The sequence below is a fragment of the Manacus vitellinus genome, unplaced genomic scaffold (assembly GCF_001715985.3).
Source record: "Manacus vitellinus isolate BGI_N305 unplaced genomic scaffold, ASM171598v3 scaffold_16_pilon, whole genome shotgun sequence".
NCBI classification, from domain to species: domain Eukaryota; kingdom Metazoa; phylum Chordata; class Aves; order Passeriformes; family Pipridae; genus Manacus; species Manacus vitellinus.
The window spans coordinates 15,175,090-15,202,790 of NW_021939189.1; the positions used below are offsets into that span (position 1 = coordinate 15,175,090).

At 38.6% G+C, this 27,701-nt stretch overlaps 1 protein-coding gene across 3 annotated transcripts in view; it reads right to left on the reverse strand.

Annotated features, from left to right (window-relative positions):
• Window positions 1–19,773: 19,773 nt before the first annotated feature.
• LRRC49 (leucine rich repeat containing 49) overlaps window positions 19,774–27,701 on the reverse strand; it is a 40,233-nt gene continuing 32,305 nt past the window's right edge. For all 3 annotated transcript variants that reach the window (XM_025894838.2, XM_025894840.2, XM_025894839.2), the window contains 4 exons: window positions 26,870–27,055; window positions 23,750–23,859; window positions 22,910–23,063; window positions 19,774–20,888 (listed from right to left, as the gene is read on the reverse strand). In XM_025894838.2, coding sequence (XP_025750623.1) covers window positions 20,682–20,888; window positions 22,910–23,063; window positions 23,750–23,859; window positions 26,870–27,055 — 657 coding nt within the window. In that variant the 3' untranslated portion in view covers window positions 19,774–20,681. The remainder of the gene's footprint in view (window positions 20,889–22,909; window positions 23,064–23,749; window positions 23,860–26,869; window positions 27,056–27,701) is intronic.

The window sequence follows — 27,701 nt, forward strand, 5'->3', positions numbered from 1 at the left end:
CCCTCTAATTTTCCTATGCTGTGATTTATAATCCATGTCATTCTAAGAATGTTGATGATGTCAAGCCTTTCAAGAACCCAAACAACAAAGAATCACGACCCTGACTGTTTTCAATTCAACCCAGCAGATGACAGCTTTCTGACAATAAAACACTCTCACTGTAGCTGTGAATATGTACAGCAAACAGGTACAAAAACTGTTCTCAAACTCTGTCCAGTGTTGAAACAAGTCAGAGCCCATATTCTGTAAGACTCAAAAAAACAGTCACTGGCTTCCATTTCACTCTAGCAAGAATAAGAGCGTATTGTTGTTCTCACAGAACCCTTACAAGAACTAAAAACCAATTGAATCTTGATAAACTGCAACAAAACACCCACATTTTTCAGTAAAGATAGCACCAGTGGCTCAAATTCTGGTGCCCTGAAATAAGTGACATTTTCTCAGCTGCAGAGCCAGGTTGCAACCCTTATTTATAATCTTTTAAAAGCTGAGCACCTATAACTACCTGCCCTAACACACTGTGAAGCTTTACTCTGTTAATAACAGTGATCTGGAGTTGGAAAGAATAATTGTTTTGTAAAGTTTAAAGGAGGAGTGTTTAAAGGAAGACACCTGCTTTTTAAAGACAAACATTTCGATATTAAGGTCCTTCACTAAGAACTGGCAGAATGTTGCATGGGCTTTGAAATACGCCTAAATAAATGTTTGATATGTGCACTAAATTTAGGGAAGTTTCACCAAGAGTTAAGATTTGTATGTAATACTAATAGAAATACCACTGAAACACAGGAACTGCCATTGTAAACCAGGCTATTAGTCCAGCCAGATCTCCTATTGTTTTCCCCCCTCCTGTGACTAATGATACTGCTTTGGAGAAAAGCACAAGAATTCAGCAGTTCTTTTGGCCTCACTGACATCTGATGGTGACAAGTTTCATTTTCATTGTTTATTGCCCACACACGAAAAGAAGGGAAAAAGCCACTGTAAAAACACTGCTTTCCAACCTGTTTGAATGTTCTTGGCCATGTGTTATAGCAAAGGTGAAAAGAAACACAGGTGGACTTATTCAGAGCACCCACCAGTACAAACACACTAGTCAGGCCTTCTCTCTTCTCTTCAACCCACACAGTTCTACTTTCCTCTCACTTTTGTCCTTCTGGGGCTTGAGGTCCCTTTGTTCCCCTTCCATCTCCTCATAACACGGTGGTACAGCCACAGCAAACTTTACTCTTAAAACATTATAAACTCAGTGTTACTTTCTATCCCTTTCTTTAAACATCTACACAGCTCACTTGCATCTCTGATTGTTGCTTAATATTGAGCAGATAATTTCATTGAATCAATGACATTTCACCTTTTCCCTCAGCCAATTTATGTGATTGGCTAAAATTATTCCTTCCACTGCATGTTACTGAGCATTTGACAATTATTCCACCTGCTATCATGGTGCCTGAGCCTGTGACTTCAAGTCTTTGGCAGTTTTCTCTAGTGCTGTGCATGTCACAAAGCATTTTGAAACTTCCATGCCAGCCCTCTGCCCCACTCCATTTTGTTCCATAAGTTTCTTCAAAATGTGCAGTTCACAACAGCCATTGACACTAACCCTGAGCAAGTCCTCTAAACCCAGTTATTCAATTCACTGCCAGCTGTCTGCATCCTGCACCCCAGAGGATCTCCACTCTGTCTCTTCTACTATGCAGCATTTATGTAAAATATAATAACATTGTGCTAAGGTTTGCATTCAAATTGTCAAAATTTATCACCGTTCCTGAGAACTTCAAAATTTAAATGAAGTTCCAATATGACCATTTAACAGCTTAGAAAATCACATTTAGTGATCTTTTATTCACAGAGCTTCTTTTCTTCAGAATGTGTAATGGTGTCTGCAGACTTTCAGAAAGCTGCTGGGAGGGCAATCACTCCCAGCAGCTGCTTCCCTGGTTTTTGCTGTTCTGCAACTGGACCCTGCATCGACAGTTCTGCTTTACTCCCATTATTTCAGATTATTTTCTTCTCTTTATCCTTGTTTACATTACAGAAATCACTTACTGCTGGTTCTGATGGATGCAACTGCAAGTTAAGTGCAGAATGTGCCAGATTAATGCCAGTTCCCCAAATGGTTCTGAACACTTTGTCCTTGTGTATCCTGGCAGCAAACCCACATTCATCTGTGATTCTGCTGCAATACTGCTGACACTTAATATCAGCAAGAGATAATTTTCCTAGCATAAACATGGCTTTCTTCTTGCCAGATATTAAACTTGTGTCATTCATAACATTAGGCAAAGCCACTTTGCCACAGAACCCATGGGAATAATTTTGACTTGAACTCATTTTGTCTCTCATTGTTTAAAGGGTTGGAAAAAAGTCAATGAAATAAAAGGCCAGATTTCTGAATGGTTTAAATCTGGGCATTTCTGTTGATGGTGCCAAGAAGGCCCATACAAGAGCATGGAGCATATTTTAAATTCACATTTCTCCTTCCCTTTTATTAATGCAGTATGCTATGTTCATCTTAATCCTAAAATCATACAAAAACTATTAATTACAACAAATATTGAATGGCAATGAAATAACCAGACTCTCCTAAGTTGAACTCTGCTAGCTGTTGGGTGCACCCCACATACTGTGATCAGCAAGCCAGAGTCTCTGGTTGTCATCTGGCAAAAGCAGCAGTCAAAATCCCTTCAAGAGCCACTTATACTTACTCTCATGCATCTTTCTGGTTTCAGGAAGAGTAGATGTCCAGAAAGCACAGCTGCATTCCTAGAACAGAGGACGTGTCTGTTCTGTTAATCTTTAGAAGGTATACTGATTTCTGTCCCTTTTCAAAATTTTGCTCTGCTAGTCAGAAATCAAATGCAATTCTTCCTCAAGTATGTAACCAGGAAGAGGATGCTTATGTCTCACTTAGCTGAGGAGACTGCCAGGGAAAGAGTCCACTTGCAGACACAGACTTTGCAAGAGAGAGAGAGAGAGAGAGAGAGAGACACATCTGTCCACTAACAACTGGACTGCAATTACCAAACATTTTCTTCAAGTGCTACTGACCAGTAAGGAATCAGAAAAAGCTACACAATTGTATTTTCTACACTAGTTCAGGTTTAAGGAGACCTTCTAAAAATTAGAAGCAGCACTAGTGTAACAGTAGCTTCTAAGAGCCCTGAGAAAGATCAAGACCCATAATGCCAGACAACTACAAATGTCAAGTGCAAACCACCATCCCTAAAAGCTGACAGCCTAGCAAGAGTTAGACAAACCCCAGACAGAATATTCTTACTCACTTTAAGGTGAGGGAAACAGAGCCTGCCCAGCTCTCTGGGAAGCAAGCTCGGGTGCCCTAAATTAGCACCATATAACTAAACACCATCCTTCTTGCAGTTTTCACTAAACTAAACAGCAGAAACTATTCTGTGACTTTCTTTTTCCTGCATTCCAGGACTACCTACTCCTGCCCAGTAGGTAAAGCAGTACAGCCAAGCCCTTCCTTTCCCCTGCTGCAGTCTAAGCTGAAACTGCAGCCCCCACTGCAGCATTTAGGTAATGTTTCACAAACAATACTCTGCATAACCTGAGAAGGCAATAAGCCTACTAACTGGCTCCAAACCCATCTTAGCATGTGCCTTCCAGGTCCTTCCCTAGATACCCATTCACTGATTCCCTACTAAGGAAGTGTTTTTCCCTCTGTTCTTGGCACTGGTGAGGCCACACCTCAAGTGCTGTGCCCAGTTCTGGGCCCCTCAGTTCAGGAAGGACATTGAGAGGCTGGAGCAAGGCCAGAGAAGGGCAACAGGGCTGGTGAAAGGTCTGCCAACACTGACTGGCACTTGGCAAGAAATCATTGCTTTGCACCAATCTGCAGCCCACAAACAATCCTAAGTTACCAGTGGAAGCCCTGTAGGTAGTAGGCAGAAAACCTGAAGCCTGTCCAGCTTTGAACTTGATCTGGAAGTTCTCATAAATCTTTCTTTCTTCAGTGCACAGCATTGTATTAACAAAGTAAGATCAAAAAAGAAATAAATTAAAAAAAAAATCAACACACAGTTACAACACACATGGAGAATGAAGGAATGTCAAATTAATTTTCTTACCCAAATTTGTCACAGCTGCTTGGCTATTTTCAACTGCAAATAACAATCATAAGAGGTCATGGTGAAATTAATGAAATTGAGTTAATGATTACTCATACATTTTCAAAATCCATTAGTAATAGATAAGTAAATGCTATTTCAGGGGAACACAGACAAAAAGAATGACTGTTTCAAGTTAAAAACCACCTTAGAATTGCTTAAACACGTTTTTAGCATCAGTTTAAATACTGAAAGTAATTTTTTGTTGAAGAGGGACTCTTAAGACAGGACAATACAACTGGAAATCTAATTCTGCTCCTATTAACAATAGAGAATAACAGAACTCTCAGAACTTCATCTGGAGCAACATTTGCTCAAAGCACAGCTGACTGACTCTGGGCCAGGTTGTTTAGAGACCTGTTCCCAAGCAACAGAAAAACAACCAGTATCTACCAGTAAAAACACATTCATTCAAGTGAGTCCTGAGAATGAGCTGAGTTCAAGGAAGTTCTTTCCAGTTTTGTTATCACACATGATCTACTTCTTCCACTGAATGGAAAAACTGTCATTATGAGCTGATCCAGATTAGAAACATGAGGAAATTGTTTTTCAGATATTAATCTAAAATTATTATCTTCTTTCAACAAAGTATCATCACGTCCTTGGGAATCACATCCAGCAGTACCAAATATTGGTATCTCTATAAAAGATCACCAAGTACAATTCTACTTGAGGAACAACCTGCTTTGATAAAGATGTAGATTTGGTAATTATTAATAGAAGTGGCAAGTACAGTGTAAAGACTAGAATGTGGATTAAGGAGCCAAAATACTTGCCTCTCCTCCCACCTTGGCCATGTAATTAGTGTGTGATCTTAAACAAGATATTCGACTACTTGAGAGTAATTCATTGACTGCAACTGGAAACCTAAATACTGTGAAACTTCAGGTGTGGAACAACTGGCATAGTAGGAGAAGGAAACACAGCTGATATTGCCTCACAGTCAAGCCACAAATACTTCATTAATGCAGCTTCTGGAATGGCTTCTACCAACACCTGCAACATTCCAGAATGTTGGTATGTTCCTGACTTACACTCTCCACATGTTCACTTCATAGTTATTCCTTTAAAACTTTTAGGAGACTATCAAAACTATTGCAGATATTTAAAGAACAAATTCCACCATTATGTATGACTGTATCTCTAGGATACTTGAAATGGAAGAAAAAAATTCTTTACCTTCTTTTGTATCACTTCAGAGGAATGCCAGACAGAATGAAACAATTCTTTTTGTCTTTGTCCCTTTCTTCTCCAATGCTTATCCAATCTCATCCTGTCTCAATCAACAAAAGCAGTAGTTGTAACAGGACTTGGTGTTATGAACAAGTGTCACTATGTTTGAGAATAATAAACCTACTACCCAGTGCCAAGAAAAATGTTCTGCAAAACTTTAGCAGTTACCTGAATCATTGCTTGGCCCTGAGAAGAACAATGTTTTGTTGAAAAAAAGAAAAATTACCACTACAGTTCTAATTACACATTAGTCTCCCACATCATTTACTTTCCATTTCCTTGATTCTTACCAAGATCAGTGCTCTGAGCCATATTTCATCCCAAGTCAAGCACTTGGAGCAGGCAAGCCCTTCCAAGGGAGAGTTCCAAAAGCCTTCTGATGTTTTGGTCCTACGTGCTGTGCTCATGGGCTGCCTTTAGCTCTGCTCTCAGTGCTCTTGGACAGCTTCCTCCTGAACAGAATCAAGATTCTTGGAGAACCTGCCACTGCCCAGGCAGAGAGTCAGTGAAATCACACAGACGTGCCTGATCTTGGACAAAACGTTCCAAGAGTTCCAAAAAAGCTATTATCTAGCATGCTTTTTATTCAGTTTCTTACTCCCTCCACCCTGTAAAATATCTAAGTTTTATAAGATAGCAGAACTTATGGAAAGACATGGAAAAGACATTACTTTTACAGTATTAAACACACCACAGTGTCTGTGCACACATATTTATGCTTCTAAAGAGAAAAGCTAAAAGAATACTTGAAGAGTCAAGGGGAAAACATTTCTAACTTCTTCGAAAGAATCAAATCTATCCTTCAAATTCCATTCCTTACAAGATTCCTTTATACCCCACTTTTCTTCTTTCACACCTTCTCTTCTTTTTTTCACTTCATAAAAAAATCCCTAAAACAGAACAAAAAACAACCCCCCAAACAAACAAACATCACCCACCAAAAAAAAAAAAAACACCACCACCCTCCCAACCAAAACAACCAAACAGGAAAACCCAACCAACAACCCCAAATTCCAAAGAACTTTCTGAAAGTTCCCTGAGGCACAAAGTAAGCAAACAGAACACACTTTTTTTCCAAAATCCTGCAAGATAAGAGGAAGTGAATCTTTGTTCTTTGTGACAGCAATCACATGAGCAATTTTTGAAAGGGGAGGAACAATCAAATAAATAGGTTTATCTAGTATAAATAATATGTAGTGAATTTCATGTCCTGTAAGGGGAAGAAATGCAACAGGGTGTACCCAAAACCTTCTATTGCAGAGAAAAAGAAAACCAACAGAAGAGATTTATTTTAAAATCTATAGGACTGACCTCACAATTTCAAGACTGGCTTTGCCTTTTGTTTTTTTCCTTCTCACTTTCAATACTCAATCTTACAGTCTTTGCAAAGAAAAACTTGGTCTTCTACTTTTGGGACAGGGCCCTTATGAACCTACATATACACGTAGATAAAGGTTTTAAAGTTACTGTGATGCTACTTTACCTTTTCCTGAACTCCTGGAACTGGTACAATTCACTCACTTACCAGTTTTCCAATTGGACAATAAATCAATCTCATTCATTTCTTGAAGGCTCCTAGAAAACTCTATACACATATTTAACAGTTCTTGAAACTTTACTTGGAATTTTTCAGGTGGAAGCTCTGGAATGAAGAATTTGGAAACACTTGAAAATGAACAGTAAACTGAGGGAAACCCTGCTAAGCAAATCATCCTCAAGACAATAAGTGCAAGTCCTGCCTATTCCACCCAGTTGCTCAAACAACTGCTGACTGACAACTGCAGCATTTAGGTGTAAACACTTTAGTTGTTTTGTCTGTCCTTATCACTTCTTTCACTGAAGATGTTGCTTCAAATTTGGTTATCAATTAAAAAAAAAAAAAAAGAGGTTTATAAATCCCACTGAGGTAAAAAAAGATGGTAAACAATTGTTTATAAACCAGTCAAAGAAAGAACCATAGAATGGTGGAAGTCCACACCATTAGAGTCCTGTACTTCCTGAAAGAAAAGTGCAATGGCTTCCAAATGGCACACAGTCCTTCTCCTATTGTGTGGTCTTGTGTCCCGTGGCTATAATAGTTTTCCTCTTCCTTTCAATAGGTTTTCTGAGTTTGTTCCAGTGTTCTTAATGGTCTATATGTCCATTTAATAACCCTGTCTTGGGTTATTAAACTCTGGAACTGCTTGGCCCCAGGTTCTAAACAAAACAAACTTTTCTCAAGCGCTGTCAGCAAATTTAAGGGAACGAACTGCTCTCCAACACCATCAGAGAATGTTCTCACTCTTGTGGTCTCAAATTTGAAAAAGAGTAGAAGGAATCTGTATCAACTATGTCTATCCTGTATATCAAAAAGTAGGTCTGCATTTGCATTTATTTTGTTTGTTCTTATTCTTACAAAGACAAGTCTGAACGTAGGACTGGTTTTGAATTTTAAGAAAGTACTTAACATCCAATCTACAGTTAAAAGTCTCTATGCTGACCTTCAAACTCTGCTTTGGATTAGCAGCTTTATTCTGAAAGCATGTACCTGAGGTGTGCAGAGACCGTAGCAATGCCCAAACCTGCTAAATGCCTTTTTTTTTTAAAGGAACAATAGAGGAAAGAACCTTTTCAACACAGAAAAACTGCATATTGTAAAAAAAAAAGAATAATTGCATTGAGTCATCCAGTGAGTCATTAACCAATTAAGTTAAAGAATCAACTGGAGCACAGGAGCCAAACAAGGTGAAGTGGATGTAATTTTTTTCTTCATAAAAAAAGCTTATTTTCTTCTTCCTCACCTTTCATATCCACAGATTGATATGTATCAATAGTCCTGTTTGATCAGGTTCAAAACAGAGTTTATTAAAGAAAAAAGGATTGACAGGATAGGCAACCAGGGTGAAAAAACCCCAACCCAACCAACCAGTCCAGCATTCAGGACTCCAGGAAGTGTCTCATTTCAGACTTGGAAGTGTTTTAATGCTTTCTTGTTTAATAATAGTGAGAGTAGGAATGTGGATGAAGGGTGACAGGTTTTCTGCCCACAGGACAAACTACTCCTCGGACATGCTAGAAATCTAAAATCCCCACTCTTTAGTTCCTATCCCAACCAAGTTTAGTGTTGAACTTCTCCTTTATAACACCAACAACCAGAAGCAACTCCCAAATGCCACTGGCTTGAGCCATCAAACTGACATGCCTCCCACCACACATCAATAAACTCTGCTGTCTCTAGTATTTTCACTCTTTCTTTAAGGAATTAAATACTTAATATACACAATTAGACACCTCTGCTAAATATCTGAGCTAACATTCAATAGAGGCAAAGGCAGTAGTTCACACCTCCCACTACTGTCACAAGCTCTGTGCAAACTTCTGTCTGCATCCCCTACATCCAACTTCACATATTTGAGGTTTTCTTTGATACTAAACCAGCTAAGGCCTAACTTTCTTTAAAGAAAGAATATCAAAGCTGAGACTGGGGGGGGGGGAGGAGCAGGACATCATGGAAATCTCAAAGATCCCAAAGATTTATTTATGTGGAAACCTCCTGGCCCTTTTCAATTCCAGATGCAGATCACGCAAACGAGACCCAGACAGAAAGGAGCTCTCTGCAGCATTGTCTGTGCTTAAATTCTTGTGAAAGCAAGACATATTTTTAGCACTTGCACCTTCACTAATAATAAAAGCAGAGCACTAGCAGTGTTGGACTTTTACTATAAGGCATCCAAAAAGGCCTGGATGTTGCTGCAGAGTCAGCCAAATTTCAGCAATGCAAAAAACAGCTGCATTCTCCAACCATACAGTTGTGTGGACAAAGTTTGGGAGCAGCAAAACCAGCTGCAATATGCTTTAAGTAGCTGCATGGGACCACAATCCAATTCCCTGTGGTATCCAGGCACATTAGAAGAATGAGAATTAATATTGCTACACTGATTTTAGTCACTGATTTTAGTTGCAGCTCCAGAAAAGAAGAGCTCAAACAGAGCTCAATGCCAATGAAGTAGCATTTAATAGCATTTAAATACTAATTCAGTGTCAGAAACTTCTGAAAATCTTGAGACAGAACTCCTGTAACATATTGCAAGGACAGCCCCAGACTTCAGGATGAAAATATAGATCTCTTACCAGCTTGGTTAAATAAGACTAAAGATTTTTGTCTCTGTATCAAGACTGTTGGCCAGACCACTCTGAAATATAATATGAGTAATGTTGATGGGAATATAAAGAAATCAATCAAAAAACAAAATTTAAAAGAAGAGGCCAGAAAAATGTATGAACCTGTTTGATCTATAGCCTAAAGCTCAAGTCCTGCCAGAGAAAATACCTTTTTATTTCTTTTTTAAATATTTGGGAGAGGCATAATGGAGTAACAGCAACATTTTCTGTAACATAACTGTTCTGTTTAAGAAACATTTTGGACCAGTTTGAAGATTCTTTTCATGTTTGTCTCTGATTTTCCAAGCCACCACACCATTCAGGAGTATTTTCAGACCTGAGGCCTTTGATTTGCACAGGTTTTGCAAACACGTTTTGCTCAAGGTCACCACCATAGCAACGTCAGTGAATCCTGAAATAACAGACCATCCTCTTAAATCCCATGTATGAGGAAGACCCTGAGCACTGGACTGCTGGCAGATTAGGAAGTGATTTCCTAGACAGCATTAAAAGATGAATGGTCCTGTTCTGTCCTTAGACACTAATCCAAGCCAGCTCAAACCATAAACGTCTTCCCACCAAAGGGGAATATGTGTCTGGGCTGGACCCTCCCCTGCTACATACCTGGAAAGGGAACAGTACAGCAAATTTCCATGTTGTCTTAGTTCAGCAAGACACAAATGTCCGTTGGGGGGGGGCAGAAAAGCCAACCTTCTCCCTCCACGCTACTTTACAACTTTGAAATTAAGAGGGTTCAGGTGAAAGGTGTGGAGAGGGAAAACAACAGCTCTTTATTAACAAAACCAAATAAGCAGCAAGTGGCTCCTTCCCCCCTTCCCACCTCCCCCCACCCTGGAAAAAAACAGATATGTGTGGGGGTGATTGATATTGGGAAAAAATTCCAACACCTCTTTTCAAACCTTTAACACATGTGCATGACATTTGCCAGTAGAACGTTTTCTGCTCAGATCTGTGCAGCACCAAGGAAAGGTGTCCATCCATAGCTGCAGTCACCCACCACTTCTCACCCACTTGCACTGCTTTTCAAATTAGCACTGGGGGCACTGTATCCTCGATGCCATCTTTTATCCCTGCTGAAAAGATCTGCCAACTTTTTGGCAAAGGCAGCAGATGGGAACAAGCTGCTGCCCCAACAGAACAATTCATTTTGCTTGAATTTCTCTTAAGTTTGTCTGTTTTAACACAGAACTGCAAAAATGCTTTTCGAGAAATGTATTAAGCCTTTAACAGCAGTGAGCAGGTAACTGCTCCCTGCAGAAAACACAAAGATGATGGGTGCCACAGACTTGCAGGAAAGTTTGCACAGCTCCTGGTTTTCATAAGGTGCCTGGGAATGTCTCTGGTGGAGTGCCAGGAGAGAGACATCACGCAGCAAGGATTATCAATACTGCTTGTAAAGGGCCTACCCTTTCTAACCCAAGACAGGTATTTGTATGATAGAGCTATTCTCTGTCATTTTATAAAGTGATCACCAGGCATTCCCAAAGTAAATAAAGCAGTAGCAAACACTCAACAGTGATGTAAAATCCTGACCTGACACAGGCCAGAGGCATCCTGCTTTAACACAGCCTGCAGAAAGCTGCCTTCTGGAACGAGCTGGGAGAGCAACCAAAGAGAACAGTTAAAGAATGTTATGAGAAAAAGACAAATGTTCACTGAGGTTGGGGTGCACATATTTCTCACTCAAAATTGCAGAGACCTGCCAAACTCTACAGGCTTGAAATCAAAGTTGCAATCCTGGCTCCCAGCTCCCCCTTCCCCGTGTCTAGGTCTCCACTTCACTCCACTGCAGTCCTGCAGGCCTTCCTCTCCTCCACAGCACTCTGCACCAGAGCCAGCTGGTTTGCCAGCCCATGTTCCTGAAGGAGCCCTTCAAACAGGCCTATTTCCCAATTTCAGATCACCATTCTAGTCCCTCTTCCTATTTCACAGCCCACACTCTTGTCAGCCCTCCAACTCTTCCTCCCCTTCTCAATAGTCTCAAGAGGTAAAACTAGGAAGACCAAAATTACAAATTTTGACCTGGTTTGCTCCTTATCTCCATTCCAGTCACAAAAATAACCACTTTCTTCACCTCTATATGATAAGAAGAGACCCTAAACTTCTAGATGCAGCTGCAAGAATCCCTTCCAAGATCCTCCAAGGAACGGAATGATATAATTTGTACCAATGCAAGCAATTTTTTCTCAGATCTGAAAGCAGATGCAAATTTTCCAAGAATCCCAATAACAAAATAAAAAATAATTAAAGAACAAAAACCTTTATTGGCCCCCAGTAAACAAGCTGCATGTAACTGCTTGGTTTCAGTGTACAAGTAACTGTTGTTCTTCATTTCCAGGAGATCACCCTGGAGTCTGCCCTAGCCAAAATCCTGATTCCAGTATCATAACTCCTGCCAAGAATATGTTGTAGCTTCAAGCTCTAATTTTCTCAGATGTGAAGACTGATGTCATCACACAATGCTAGAAAGAAGAAAGTCAAACAGCATCATATCACTTTAGTCCAGAATGAGAACAAGATAAACAATTATACTCACCAAGTTAATCTCTAGAAGATTCTGTGAATCACTCTGAAAAAACAGATTTTATGAAAGATGTAGTCTGAAGCACATCACAAAACTGTCTTTTGAATAGTTAAGGAAATAAGCCTTTGAAAGCTTTGTCTAAAATAGGTGAAAAAATTTCAGCCAAAATTTTGAAATAATTTTTATTTGATCTTCTAAAGACAATTTCCAAGAACCTACTTAAAGTTTTACAAGATTTTTAGCTGTATCACAAATTGTCATTAAAAAAAACCCCTACTACACAAATACTAATAAAAAAGCAAGACTTGGCAATCCTGTTCTAGATTTCCAAACACTTTGGACTAGGAATCACTGAATTGACAGCATTCTGAAACACACATGTATGAAAGAATCAAGAGTAAAAGACTCCTCTAAATCAACAAATATTTCAAAGTGATATTAAATGCTCAGCACATAAGCTCACACAAAAATACCTGCTTTCAGTGCGTTTTATTTATCACAGATTCCACACATGCTATGGGTGGAATGGGCAAAACAAACAAACACACAAGCAGTGCTGACAATATTTTCCTTAAATAACAACAGAATACACTGCAGCTTGGAAACAAAGGGTGGGGAAAGTCAGAGCCTCCTCAGCAGAGTAGGGGAGGGGAAATTTGGAAAGATTTGGCTCCCCACAACAGTTCTCACACCTCTAAAAATACACAAGACTGCCTCATTCTCTGTAGCTGCCCCACACTTAATATACAGCACAGATGAGATAAACAGCACCTGGCTACCTTAACACCTTTGTCAGCCCATTGCCAGATAAGTAATGCAAATAAGTGTTTTTCTTTCACTTTTGCTGCTGTTAAAATGTAGGCCATGAGGGGATGACCTTCACCAAGGCACAGCTTTTTATCCTATAGTCTCCTCTGAATACCATTTTGGAGGTGTTTGACAAGTATATTTTATAACAGTAACAGAATAAAAACTGAGAGCCAGTCAGCAGTAAGGCTGCACAGACACCTTACACTAAATATTCTAATAGGAGAATTTTTACAATTGACACTCATCTGTTCCACTGAAAGACCTCAAACACAGGTCACATGTTGAGGAGCACGTTATCAAAATGGTAGTTTGTCCCTGCCACGTGACAAAGGTTGTTGAAGTGAGGTGTTGATGGAAGGTGTGAAAATAAATGACTAATCTTAGATGGCACCATATGCTGATGGAATTTGGAGACTGCCCTGAGCACACCTAGTTCTATTAAAATAGTTTCCTGACAGCCTCTAGTTAATCCCTGAGGGTGAGTGAGCTACAGCATCATCAAGCAAGGGCAAAAGTTCAGTACCAACAAAGAAGGAAGAACAAATAATACAACTTTCTCAGACCACCTGTGGTTCCTTTTTGGTTTCTTCTACAAGCAGCAATGAGACACAGATTTGTGCAGTTTAAAAAAAAAATTCTTAACAACCAAGCTAAAGGGTCCCTCACATCTCTGAAGCAATTTTTCCTTTAAATAAATCTGAAAATTCTGAGAATGATACCCTGCAGAATATATGAAGAATCTGCTCAACAACTTGAACACCCATACTATCTGCAAATGACCTACTTTCTTTGCAGTTGCCCAGCACAATAATCCCTTACAAGAGACAGCAGCTGCCTTGCAACCAGTCAGCTCCCCACCACAGAAAGGGCTGTGCCTGACAATGGAGATATGCTGCTTAGTTTGACATGTTTAACACATGTATTTCTGGCTTGTCACCAAGCCCATTTAACATATTTTGCAACACTCTTTACTACTCACAGGCATATGCTTTTGCAACGACCTGAGTGAAAAAGCAGTTATCTGCTGTCTAACAATGTCTACTCCAATTCAGTCTCTCTCCCCCCTTCAGCAATATATGCATTCAAAAGAGCAAAGGAGAGAACCTGTGTTCTGAGAGCCCTGAGTCTGTGTGCCAGACCTCAAAGCCTTTTCAAGGGTGACAAGGCTTCACTGAAGACTAGCATGACTCCTTCTGGAAATCTAGGATACTCAGATTTTACCCCAAAGCCAAGCAGAGCACATGCCTGTTCATCATACAAAGGGCTACTTCTGTGGGCTCTGACTGGCATGGCAGAAAACACTGGATTTAATCACATGAGAGGGAAGCAGAGACAACAGGTGGGAAGGATGGAACTTGTCTGTACAAATCCAAACTTTTGCAGACATCAGCATCTGGATGATTGCCTGGACTACCTTAACAGGGGAAGAAAAAAAAAGAATAGGCAACTCTACTTCATTGAAAAGATGGACATCTAAAACAAATCAGATTTTTCACACTGTAGAAGTGTCTATTTTCCTCTAGCCAGCACAGATGATTGAGACATAGATGTCATCACCATAAATATAAATTGTCACTTGCAACAACTTCAACAGCATCAAGGTTTTAGCTCACACAGGTTACCTGGTTTAGATCTTCCTGTTTTGATTATGCATCCTAATAAAGAGCATAAGTCAATGCAAATACCTTTTAGAATCTTCAGCAGCATGCTGATTTGCATTTAAATCTTGCATTAGTACAATTGCAGAGAAGACTTTCACGACAGCTTCATAGTCAAATGACTCTGGAAGCTCCAACATGTGCACTTTACCCAGGATACAGCAGTTGTATGAAGCTCAATATACTCTATTGTCAGTGCTGAGTTAGAAACTGAAAAATCTGCACTCTGTGCTTCTTTCATCATCCCTCAGAAGTATTTCCTTACTTTATTAGAAAGCACAGATCATTGCAGCCTAATGCAAACAGGCAGCAAATGTGCTACACACCCATAGAGAACACAAACTACAGCACATATTGTGTCACTATATAATTTCTAAGTGTCATATAATAGCTAATCAATGAACTCAACATTTTTAATCTCTGTAAAGTCACAGCTTCTCTACATATCACTATGATTTCTTTCATTTGAATGTAAATTACATTAATATCACTGTTACTTGCATGACTAAGTAAGAAGTCCAGACTACGCTGGCATGTAGGACAAACATCACATTCACAGGCACAATTTCTTCACCACTGTAATTTGAATTAACTTTTCAACCTCTTGTCTAATGATACATTATAAATAGATGGAAACCATTATCATTCCAGACTATCTTCTCCTGTGCTAAAGTGTTAAGTGCTCCATACTACACACAGAAAGGCTTTTCCTTACCTTTACTCTAGACAGGTATCATTCTCACTGTTCTAAAAGGTTAGTGCTGTTGATGTTATCTATGTCTAGTATTCCAGAAAGAATGAACTTGTTTATGACCTGCTCAGTATCCCTTATAAGTTCCAGTTTTGTTAGGTGTAAAATGGATAATTGCAGCATTTAACCCCTGGGATACACATGTTAGTCAAACAGAAGTGAAAGGAACAGTTGGTCTGGAACTGGAAAGTCCCAGTTATGGATGTAGCAATACACCAGATGCCATGCACTATATAAGAATGAAGGCTGCACACAAGATTTTCCTGAATATGCAAGTACCTACCTAACTGGGAAGATTGCAGCAAAAGGTGGGAATAAGCATGAACCAATGGAACCCATGACTGAGAAATCCAATCCTGCTGTCTTGATACATTATTTTGCACTGTACCAATCAATCCAAGTCCACAGCAATCAGGAAGCCTTCAGGGTTTTCCAGAAAGCTGGATAAAACAGCTACCCATAAGGGCATCCTCAAGTCAACGTATCAGTAGTAAGGAATATAGGGTTGCCTTGTACCAACCATTTTCCTTGGGGATGCTGGACACTTCTAATGCTGGATTTGACACAAATATTCTAACCTACAGTTTTCTGCTTTTTTATACACTCAGTGTGCTTTTATCAGTCAAGTATGTTTCTGCTTGAAATATATCTATCTATAACTGAAAAAAAAAACCCAAACACCAAAACCATACAATGTAGAATTTGAGAAGTCACCTTTTCCCCCATTAAGACTTCTTGATCCTTCACCAGGATTTCCTGACATTTGATACAAGAAGTAGAAGCATCTGTGCACTCCATCTGTACACAAGCATGGCATGTAAGGCCCAGTACATAGCTTGTAAAGAAATGCTGTTTTCACCACAGCAGAGACAGAAGTTCCTCCAGATGAGTTTTTCCTTCTTCCTCTGAGAGCAGAAGCCTAGCAAATCTAGCCAACAAAATTAATACTTGGGTTGTATAAACAGTCCCATAGATTCAATTTCTTTGAGCTTATGCTCAAGAAAATCCAGCTCTGAGGTGATGTGTGTAAGCAGATACCTATCAGCTTTTTCTAAGATTATCTAATGTCTGTGTAGCCTACACTGTCTACTTTTTCATATGAAAAAAACCCCAAACAGTTTATATTCACTTTGGAGCAAAAGCTACCTTATCAGACAACAGAGTAAACTCAGTCTCTTCTTTCCTATCCTTGTTCTACACATGTGCAACAAAACACCAAGTCTTAAAATACCCCAAAAATATGATGCTTCCAACTTAAAAAGAAAAATAATTTCACTGAAACTGGGTTTCAAGATGTAGCGGAGTTTGGATGATGTGGAAACAGAAACACATCCAAGGAGTCTGTTTTCCCAATCAAAGTAAATAGCTCCTATTGTGATTTTGAATATGCACACAGACCTCCCAGTCTAAATCACATCTTTATGGATATTGCTTAATAATATGAAATAGCAAGTATTTGGCTTAACTTCTTTAAATAAACTAGCTAACAAAAAGCAGTTCATGCTGATTGTGTCACTATGATTAAAAGTAGCAACTGAAAGTATCGTTGTTTGTCACTTTTGCAGCCCTTAAAAAAAAAACCAGCTGCTTGTCCTGAATTTACAGAATGTATACATAGATTGTGGACTTACTACTGGTTCTACAATAGCCTAACCTAATCTGTAGATGGCCAGTGTTTTAATAAGTTAACCCTTTTATTATTGTCGTTATTTTAAGTAGTTTACTTGATTAAAGTACGAATAATTCACTTTTAAACAACTTTCAGCTATTTCCAGATTCAGATCTATCCCTTGGTCCCAGGCAGTGAGGCAGTTTTATTTAGTTCTGTGCTCAGTTTAAACCTCTTCCCAGTACCTTTTTCCCTCGTAACTGACAGCATCAGCTTTTGGTTTGCATCAGGGGAATCTGTTCTCCCTTTGCTCCACTGTGGCAGCACATTTGCAGCTCTAGGACTTTTTCAGATCAAAAGGAAACACGGCCCTTCATCAGTCTCCTCACTGAAGATCAAATTTCACTTGCATAACAGTGACTCTGCGTCACATAATGAGGCCTTCACGTGTGACACAGCTAAACTGAAACTGAAAAAAAATAACATCATTATCTTCCCTCGTCTGGATACAGGAGATATTTCTCTCAGAAAATAATGAAACTGCACAAATAATCCAAAAATCAACGGGGAAAAAAGTTTTCAAAAGACTTTAAAGTCAAGATGACTTCTAGTCAGAGTAAATACAGATATTTTATGGTAATAGCTCCTGTCTTGTGCAGAAAGTCAGGCTACATTAGGGGATCACAGCAGTCCATTCTCGATGAGATATCAATGAAATAATAACAATATCAAAATTTGGTTTTATGCAGCATTTAAAGGTTACTTTATCTCCTCAAATTATACCTGTAACCATAAAAAATTCAGAAAATCTAAGAATTTACTTTCTTATATGATCTTCAAATTTTTAGGTACCTGAAAACTCCTCAATAATGAATATATCTTGTGAATATATCTTGTGAGTCTACATGAAGTTACAAATTAAGTTACAAATTATTTGGGTAAACACAGCAATGACATATAGCAGGCAAACAATTTTAAGATCCCCTGGCTACTGAAACTTCTATGTACTCCCTTTAATCCATCATTCACTTGTTTCCTAAAAAGAATTAGTAACAATTTTCCTACTGATTTTATGTGAAAAGAACATAAACAGCCCAACATTAATCTTTTATTTATTATAGCTGCCCAGCTACCCCTCACTTCAGCCATTTAGCAATCCTGTTATGAAACAGCTGCTATTAGTGAAAAAAGTCCAAACTGGCAGCTTTCACAGACCACTGGGAATACAGAGCATTTTAAGGAGATGGTTCTATAACTCACTGTCAGTACCCTCTGATTTACTTATCTTAGGTTCTTCTAGGCCCTACCTTAACGCCTCCAACCAGGATTATGCTTCTAAAGCCTCAATATCAGAAAGTCTGGCTTTTCTCTGGATTTTCCCAAGGAGAACTTCCTGTTCCTCTAAACCAATATACCCTTCTAAAACCACTTTTTTTTCTACTCTTTCATTGCTGCTGAATCTGATTCAAAAGGGGCCCATCTGCTCCAGCTACATCATCAGGAGAGTTCTGCACCTCCACAGCTGCCAAGGTTCCTGTCCCCCTGCAGAAGCTGGAACTGCTCCACCCTTCACAGAAATGATGTGAAGTAACTGATGGATCCAAAACACTTTTCCATGAGCATTTCTACACTGGTTATTTCTCTAATGTAAACTCTCCTTTGCTCGCATTTTGCAGGGTCTTCATTTGTTCCCTTAATAAAATGCACCATAAAACCAGAGTGCAATTTTCCAGTGCAAAGGGAAAAAATCCTATCAAATACACTAATCTTCCTATAAATTCCATGAAGCAGTTCAAAAAGCCCAGATGGGCGACTGTTTCTATTAAATTCTCTCAAGTGCTGGAGCAGCTTCTTCAGGAATTCTAACATTTCTTTAGAATTTAAGTGACTTAACCTCCACTACATTCTATAAAGGCTGAAAACCAACCACCTGCAAGTATGGTCTAGAACATCACATATAACATAAACCCAATGGAAAACTGCATTAACATGATGGATGTCACTGTTAACCTGGGACATGCTCTGAAAATGCATTCTCTCTGACAAATTAGATACACCACCTGGACCAGAATGCAAGCAGATCCCAAAACACCTGATTCCTGCTACTCATTCAAGGTTGAGAGAGTTTGGTCTGATCAGCCTGGAGAAGGGTCCAGGGAGACCTCAAACTCCTTCCAGTACCTAAAGGGGCTCCAAGAGAGCTGGAGAGGGACTTTGGACAAGGGTATGTGGTGATAGGATAAGAAGGAATAGCTTTAAATTGAAATAGGGCAGATTTAGATTAGATATAAGGAAGAAATTCTTCCCTGTGAGGGTGGTGACGCCCTGGCACAGGTTGTCCAGGAAATCTGTGGCTGCCCCATCCCTGGAAGTGTTCAAGAACAACCCAAACCTTCCTATGATTCCATGATTTCCAAGGCAGAAAAACCTACTAAACTGTATCTGCATCTCTGCTTTGCCAGAGAGTCTTTTCCAGATAAAGTTTAAAAATAAATTCAGTTCTGAGCCATAGAAACCCTTGCAGGAAGTTTTCTTTGGTTTGTTTTTTATAAATGAGCTTAAGTAAAATAAGAACAATTTGAACAAAGTAAAACAATGCACTAAGACTCTGGATTCTTTTAGTTAAAATACAATGGAACTAAAAAATTAAGTTTAAATGGCACAACTTTCTACCTGGACACGAATGCCAGTCATGGGAATCAGCTGGACCTGCTACCAGTTCTTAAGTTGAATTTCTGGACAGAAGCTGGCAAGATGTTTACAGTGGAAGTTACTGTACTATGGAATGTGGGGTTTTTTCTACCCATTCACAGTTGATTTTAGGGGCAAGTTGTGACTCATCTCTTCATGCAGCATTAAGTCTTTTCTCTGCACACAGTACTTCTTTACAGTATCTGTGAAGGGTAAAATTGAAGAATTTATTTTTATTGAAAATATGGAATTTTCACACAGTCACAAAGAAATAAATTACAACTCAATAGTAGTCATCAGTCTCCTTACCAAATGTAATGCATGCACTTTAGCTCCTTTGATCTTGGCAAACTTCAGAAGTAAATAACTTAGTAATCAAGAAACAAAATAAATTATATTAACATATTTTAACACAACAAAAATAAAGCTTAAGTGAGCTACCTTGAGTTCATATTTTACCGATAATAATTCACACAAACTTATTAGTGAAATTAATGAAAAACATTTGAAATCAAGTTTGGGCAATCTGTTCAATTGAGAATCAGGTTCATTAAATGTCAATATTCTGAGCACTCATGACACTGATGTGAAAAAGTGTTCTATAATCTCACAGGTTAAGCAACACTAATAAGTCTTCATCGAGTTTAGGGTGTAAAAATAATTTATTAGCTTTTGGTCATAAAAAAAATCAGCTACTATTTTTGATTTTTTTTTCCTAAACAGCAGCAGTCAAAAAGGTGACAATTGAAAAGTGTTCAATAAAAAAATAAGGCAAGCATTGTAAATTTGTTCCTCAAAAATCAATGCTGTAGCAGTACAGAATCAAGGGTAGCAGAAAAAAATAAACAATAACTTAGTAAAACACGACAATCACCGAGTTACCTCACCAATGCTATCTCACTGCTTTAGTTGGCCAAGGAAGCACTGTTGAAGCAGTATGAAAGTAAACTTGTATTTCAAAATTATTGACAGTTGATTAAGATCTAAAGGCATCCCTTTGGGTGGGGAGGTGAAGTGTGCCATAGTGATGGTAACTTTATATTCTACTGGATGAAGTTTGTAAAACATGACGGAACACTGATCCCAAAAGTTTGCAAGACAACACTCCTTGGCTCTACTGTTTCTGCTCAGTGATCCTCTGCAAGCAGAGCTTCATGTAGGAATTTTTATTGCGGATTTCTACCACTGCATCCCTGACGAGCTCGATGAACAGCTGAGGCCAGAGCTTCTGCAGCGACTCGTTCTTCAGGTTGATGTCAGCTGCCTCCTTCACCAAGTTCTCCACGTATGTCCGGCAAAAGGTTTTCCTTTCCTTGATTTCCTGCATGAGAGAACCATTACATGTTGTATAAGGAAGAGGGGGGAAAAAAAAAAGGTTAAACGAGAGCAAATTAAAAAAAAAACCCACAGAAATGTCATGAATTAAGGGACGTAGCAATTAACAGGCAAAGAGGTTATTGTGCACTTTCTTCTCTTAGTTTTAAGTCTCATGGCCCAGGGTCTGTGTTGAGCCACAGAATCTTAGTGTACTCATAATATCCATTCTATATTAATTCATTAATTATCTGAAATCAACTTTTAAGTGGTCATAAATAACTTTTAACAGCATTAACTATTTTTGTTGCCTTCTGGCATCACAGTGAAAATTTACAGAAACTATAAAGCACTAAACCACTTTTCTTCCTTCTCTCCCTTTCCAACACTTCATCATCACAGTACAACAGTTGGAGAGTACATGTTTATCTACCTGCCCTAACAAGCATATTGCCATAGAAAAACATGCCAGTGCATATCCTTTTCACATGGTTCCTAATGAGTATTACATTAGATACTGAAGCAAGCTGAACCTTTAAAAATTAATAAAAAGATACGGTGCCTTGTGCAGCTACTAGCTCTGCATTTTAGTAACTCCAACAGTATTAATCTCTGTTTCTGCAAAGTTTCTACAAAATGCCATCATAAGCTTTGAACAATAAGTTACATTGGTGCTAAATGTCTAACTAGTTTGATTTATGGCATTGTTTAAAATGCTAGATCATGCTTCAGGCCACTGAAACAGAAGTTTTCTTCAATGAGAGATGAAGAAGAGAAAATACTTTCCAGTGGTTTCAGCTAAAACCCCAAATTATTAAACAATGACTCAAGACTGCCATCTTTACCAACATGGTTACTGAGGTGCATTTATCATGTTAGTTTACTGCTGATGGGGAACTGGAAGCAGCTGGTTTTGCCTATCTTACATCCTGCAATATCTGCTGCAAACATAGTGCTATAGCCAAGGACAAGGTGGGAATTGCTGCACTGGGAAGAGAAAACAACACATATATTTAATGGACTGCACAAATACCAAGCTTATTTTGTTTTATTATATTATAGTGCTTGTTCCATGGTAAAGGACAAAAGAAATACCTCACTGCCTTACTCCATGCTATTCAAAGTTTTAAGAGCTACAATCACAGCTTTTGAAACCAAAATGTTTTCTTAATTTAATCCCTCCACACATGCAGTCACTGTCTCTGCTCTATGCTGTGGATCTGAGATAACAAAGCCACAGTGCAATAACTGAATTCAGTGATTACTGAACTTGCTTAAATTTCTTGCACTAGAGGATTCATCTATTTCTACACAAGTAAAAAGCAAATAATGGGACAAATGTGGCAATTAGGGTGTATACAGCTAGAACTCATGATGATTGCTCAGAAAGGAGACTGTGGCTGAAAGAATCATGTTCCCTCTGGGAACAATTTCCCTCTGCCCAAGCAAAAGAGTGAGCAGATCAGAAACACAAACTAAAACAACCGTGACTGATGCACTTGTCTGAAACAAGCCAGCTTGCAGTTTTATTAATAATTAAACCTAACACATTTCATATATATTTACTTGCCTGTAGCTCATTTAAAAGCTAGGAAAGAGCTCTTTATTACTACAGCCTACACTCTCTGAAGTGTTGTCTCAAGGTGTTTCTTCACCAATTCATTTTGGGAAAATCTAACACGTGTAATATACATTTTTCTTTGTAAAAAACTGTGCTCACTTCTTATATTTTAATAATTGAGGTGCATTTTGTCATGAACATAAGGCTTGTAGGTGAGAATGTATTTCTGAGACAGTGGTACTGTTCAGCAACTACCTCAGTAAAGAGAAACTGAGCATTTTCCAATATTCTGCCAAAGATCAGTCAGATGAAGTGTTTGATCAGGTATGTAAATATGTTAAGCAGTGGTATTTTAAAACCATCATTCTCAACAGCACAACTGAAACTTGATATCTAGACAAATTCCATGGGTAGTAGCCTAAGGTTACCTAATAGAGAATGAAAGTATTTTTTAATGATACACTTACCTCAAGCTTTTCCATATGGAAGTCCTTTGTCATGTAATTCAATGTTGCTCGAGTTGTGCTTTCCCCTCCATTTCTTCTGTTATCACTACTTTCCTCACTCCCAGCCCCAGATTTCTTGCCCTTTCCCTCTAGCAGATAATGGAATTGCTTCCTCCTGTGAAAAGATAAGAGGTTTACAGTCCTAATTATTGGAATTTTTTTTCAAGTGCAGATGTTTCTAGTGATTGTAAGGGGTTTTTCTTCTCCTTTTGAATATATATTTTTGAGCTTTCAAGTATATTGCATCCTCAAGTTATTCAAAATACATATGATTCTAGATATTCCTTCATTAATTTGCCTCTATACAATTGATCTTGACATATATCACACAGCATCTCCTAAATAGGAAGTCTTGCAGCTTAAACTTGTATTAAGTACTCATTTATAGAAGACTAAAAATAGAGGGGTTTAAGCACCTCTTTTTTACAGTACAACTCCTAAATCTGTTAACTCTTACAGTCACCCACTATAAAATACCCATGAAAAATAGCCAGTTTTCATTGTGAAAGTCCACAAGTCTTCACCAATACCAATACAACTGGAGAACTGAACAAGCAGTACATTTGTGTGCATGTCCCTTCTCACTTTACTCAGCAGACTTCACACAAATTGTGTGAAAACCTCTGGCTACAAAGACCAGGAGATGGTTACACTTGTGCAATATGCAGAGGACTTATCAACCGTAGGACAGAATTTGTGAAATTATCTTTTTACCCAAAAAGAATTTACCACAACAGTGTGCAAAAGAATTAAACAACACGTTCTGGACAAATGCCAGTTTCTGTTCATTGTGTTTTATACCTGGATTCTCCAAATAATGAAAGTACACGATAATGTGGCAGCTCAGAAGATGCTACATATGCCAGGATGCCAAAGAGCCTTTCTGCCTTTACAACATCATCTTCAGTGACCTGTGAGGGAGTGGGAAGGCAACAAAAAGGAAAAAAAAGTTACATTTTAAAATTAGCACATTCGTATTTCATTACACACGTACATGGAGAATTAACTCAGACTTGTTACACAGGGCACTGCAAACAGATCTGTTCCAGGTACATCTTCAAAACAGATTTGCTTTTACTGGCACTTCCAAAGTACTTTAGAAGAAACCAAATGGGGTAGTGGTGCTTGTTTGATTTCCTGTAATCCTGGAAATTCCAATCTATGTACTGTGTGTCATGACAGTCTTTGTGAAATGAGGAATTTCATAAGTTTCTTACATTGATTTTCTAAAGGCCAGACATAGCAATTCTGCTCCATATTGCCTGCACTTGCAGAAGGTCTACTGGAAAATTTCTGATTAAGTTATGCTGGAGAAAGATTGTGGGCATGCACATGTGAAAAGGTAAGTTACAGACTCTCCTGTTTTGGCAGAATCGTGGAGAAGACCTTACAGAAAGAGAGGCTTCAAAAGGGGAAAAAAAAGGTATTTTCTCTGCATTTTTCAACTCCCAAAAATAAGTGTTCCTCCATTACACTTCTCTAAATATCAACCATACTGTTGTGTCAACACTAAGTTACAGATGTCTCTTTAAGCTAATTTTCAATGCTTGAAAAGTTTTCAGAATTCATTTTATACAAAATTGAAAAGTGTAAAGAAGGTGAAGGGGCTCATTTTTTGGTGGTGGTTGTTATTGTTTTCTGTTTGTCTTGGCTCATAACCTCTGGAGACCATGGCCTGTGGATGGCCAGACTGTGAACTGCCTTCAACTGCCAAAAGTTTGTTGGCACAGTTTCTGGACTCCTGGCTTTCCACTGAGAGCAGAAGCAATCTTTATGAGCATCTAAATCTGACCTGGATAACACTGGATGATGAAACTTACTCACTGACTTCTTAACTTCTGGATCAAATTTAATTTCCGTTCATCCTGTAACATATTTTGGGAGAGCAACCCATTATTAAATAAACTTCAATACTCACAATATTTACTAAGCAGTTCCAGACAAACTTTGTGTTCTATATTATTCAAATGTATGACTAAAATGGAACTTTGATCCACATTAACAGACTTCTATTATATTCTTGTTTAATGTTTATGGACTATTCAATCTACTCTTGCCTAAACTATACTGCAACAGCATAATGCAGGGATAAATTCACCAGAGAAAACACAGACCAGGAAATTAGAAATGTAAAGTCAACTCCATTTTCACAGTGTTTAGATTTGTTCATTTTCACTTAAAATTAAATAAGTCTTACTTAGTAGCCTAGGAGTAGATGGTCTTGCTGAACAGCCTGTAACAGAAGAAAGGTCTAAAACAAAGAGCACAGAAGGCAGCTAGGGAAACAAAGCCCACTGCAGGCAGAAATGCCTGCTGGAGAAAAAAGTGATTTTAATGTATTTATTTATGTTAAGAGAAGCATAAGGACCAGGTCAACAGAGACAGCAATGCTGAATACACTCTCCAGTTCACAAAAACTCATGTTCTCTTTCTTACTGCAGTGCATTGTTTGCTCCATTAATCACAAAAAGATTTAACGGTAGTATCACATAAATGTAAGGCTTCATGCCTGGGTCCTGCCAAGTGCAGAGGACAGGCACCAACTGTGCCAACAGGCCCAGCTCAGGGAATGTGGTGCATCTGTCACATTGTGTGCCACACCACGGCTGTACAGCTTTCTGTAGGGTTTGGTAACTGCAAACCTTGGCAATTTGGAATTAATCTGAGATTACTGTCACTGGGAAAAACTTCAAATGGTGTTTCTCAACTAAGAGAGTTTGCTTCTTCACAGTAAATGTAACAATTGGACAAGGGAATAGAATCATTGTTGGGGGAGATGAACACTCAGCTTCTAGCCTGGAACATGAACTGGAAAAAATAAAAGCTTTGTTATGCAGGGGTTTTTTTATAGTTTAAAAGTGCCAGAGTTACACAATTTATTTAGTTAATTCAGTTAGTATATATTGCTTTTACTTCACAGCTCTGTGAACCTCAGAGTTGGCAACATAAGAGTCTCCACAAACATTGCACACAAATGGTGATCAGAACAGCAGAATCTGCACATTTCCCTTTCTGTCATCTAAACGATTCTCTACAGCTGATCTAAGGTCTGAGAACACACTTCAGGGGTTGTGTTCTTTACACTGAAGCAGTATTTTCCATTCCTGATGTTAATCCAAAAGGTGATATACATCTGCAAAGCTGGATGCCATGATTTCTGCTGTAGGATAATGAAAAACAGCAATCAGAGCTCATCTCTTTCCTCAGCTTGGCTGTGACACTTTTCAAATGATTAACGACACTAGGAAAAAAGTTGTGTGCACATCTTCATATAGTGTGGTCTGGCTGAAGAAGTTTGTTGAGGACAAAAATGTTCTTGTCATACATATTTAAGATGTGATATATGTCCTACAGAAAATCGTGCTGTGCTACGTGTGTTCCATTTACTCAATTCTCCCCAAGAAATACTAAATTCCAAGTTTTCCTTCAGAGACTGAATTTCCTGACCTCGAGATTGTAACAAAAAGTCTACTTAAATAGTTGTGTTACTTTTTCCTGTGATAGCCTTAAAGAAGAAAACACGATTCTATGATATTTTGTAACACTGGGAATTTTAAATTTTAAATAATCATATGCTGTAAATCACTAAGGAGTCTGTCAAACACACACTTTTGCATAAGTATTCAATGTCAGCACTGTGATCTTCTCAAACACAATAAACAAGTGCCTCTTAAAATCAAGTAAAATCATGGAGTTATTTAATATTAATTGCACGTATTCAATATTATTAAACTGTGTTAATTTTAATATCTATTTCACAACAAATTACATGGTGAAGTCTACTTACATTTTTTCCCCCTAGTACTGAAAAGACCCCGACAGGGCTGTGCTCATTTTATTATCGATTCATCTGCTCTTTTAAAAAACAACGCTAAGTGACCCTGTGAGACCAATCATAAGAAGGGAGGGACACTGTCCTACCTTCACTCCATTTATCTTCTGCAGATTGAAGTGGTTCAGCCTGAACAGCACATAGGATTTCCACAGGGTGAAGTTCACCACCGGGTTTCCCTGAGGATCGACCGTCAGCTGCTCCATGCGATGCACCTCGGCCAGGGCGTTGAACTGCTGCAGCGCCACCAGGTTTGTCTCCTTGAACTTCAGGTGCTGGGAAAGGTCAAACCACAGCAAACTCCATAAACAAACAGCAAAACCCACTGTTTTGTGCCACTCCATTTGTGAAACTCAGATAAACAGCCGTGGGGCTGGTGAAGCAACTGAGCTCTTTTCCGCTTGAGGTCTTTGTAGCAAAACACATCAATGTTTCAACTGCTTATATATTACATATATTAAAAGATGTCAACTTCATATCCCCCAAGGAATTCATAAATCCTTTACTAACAGCAATATTTTCAGTGTTACAAAAAGCAATGATACTACTTGAGCAATGTTTACTTTAATTCTGCAAGTAAAGCAGCTGCAACATCTACACATAAAAGTAAATACAACACACGTTTTCAAAAATCTGACTTTTTTTGGGCACAACACGCTGGCTAAGTCATACCCTGCTGTGTTTGAACCATGCCCTACACTAATGATCCTATGAGCATCATATATCTGGCTACACAGTAGCATTATTGAGGGAAAGAGAAGAAGGAAAAACTGATGGGGAAGATATAAATTTAGTTTAAGATTCTGGTATCACCCACAAATTCCACTTCTCCCCTCCCCAAACTATTGTTTCATTAATATGGATAAATTTGTCTCAAGCTCCCCACAAATTTATCTATTTCAATTAAACCATGAAGTTTTG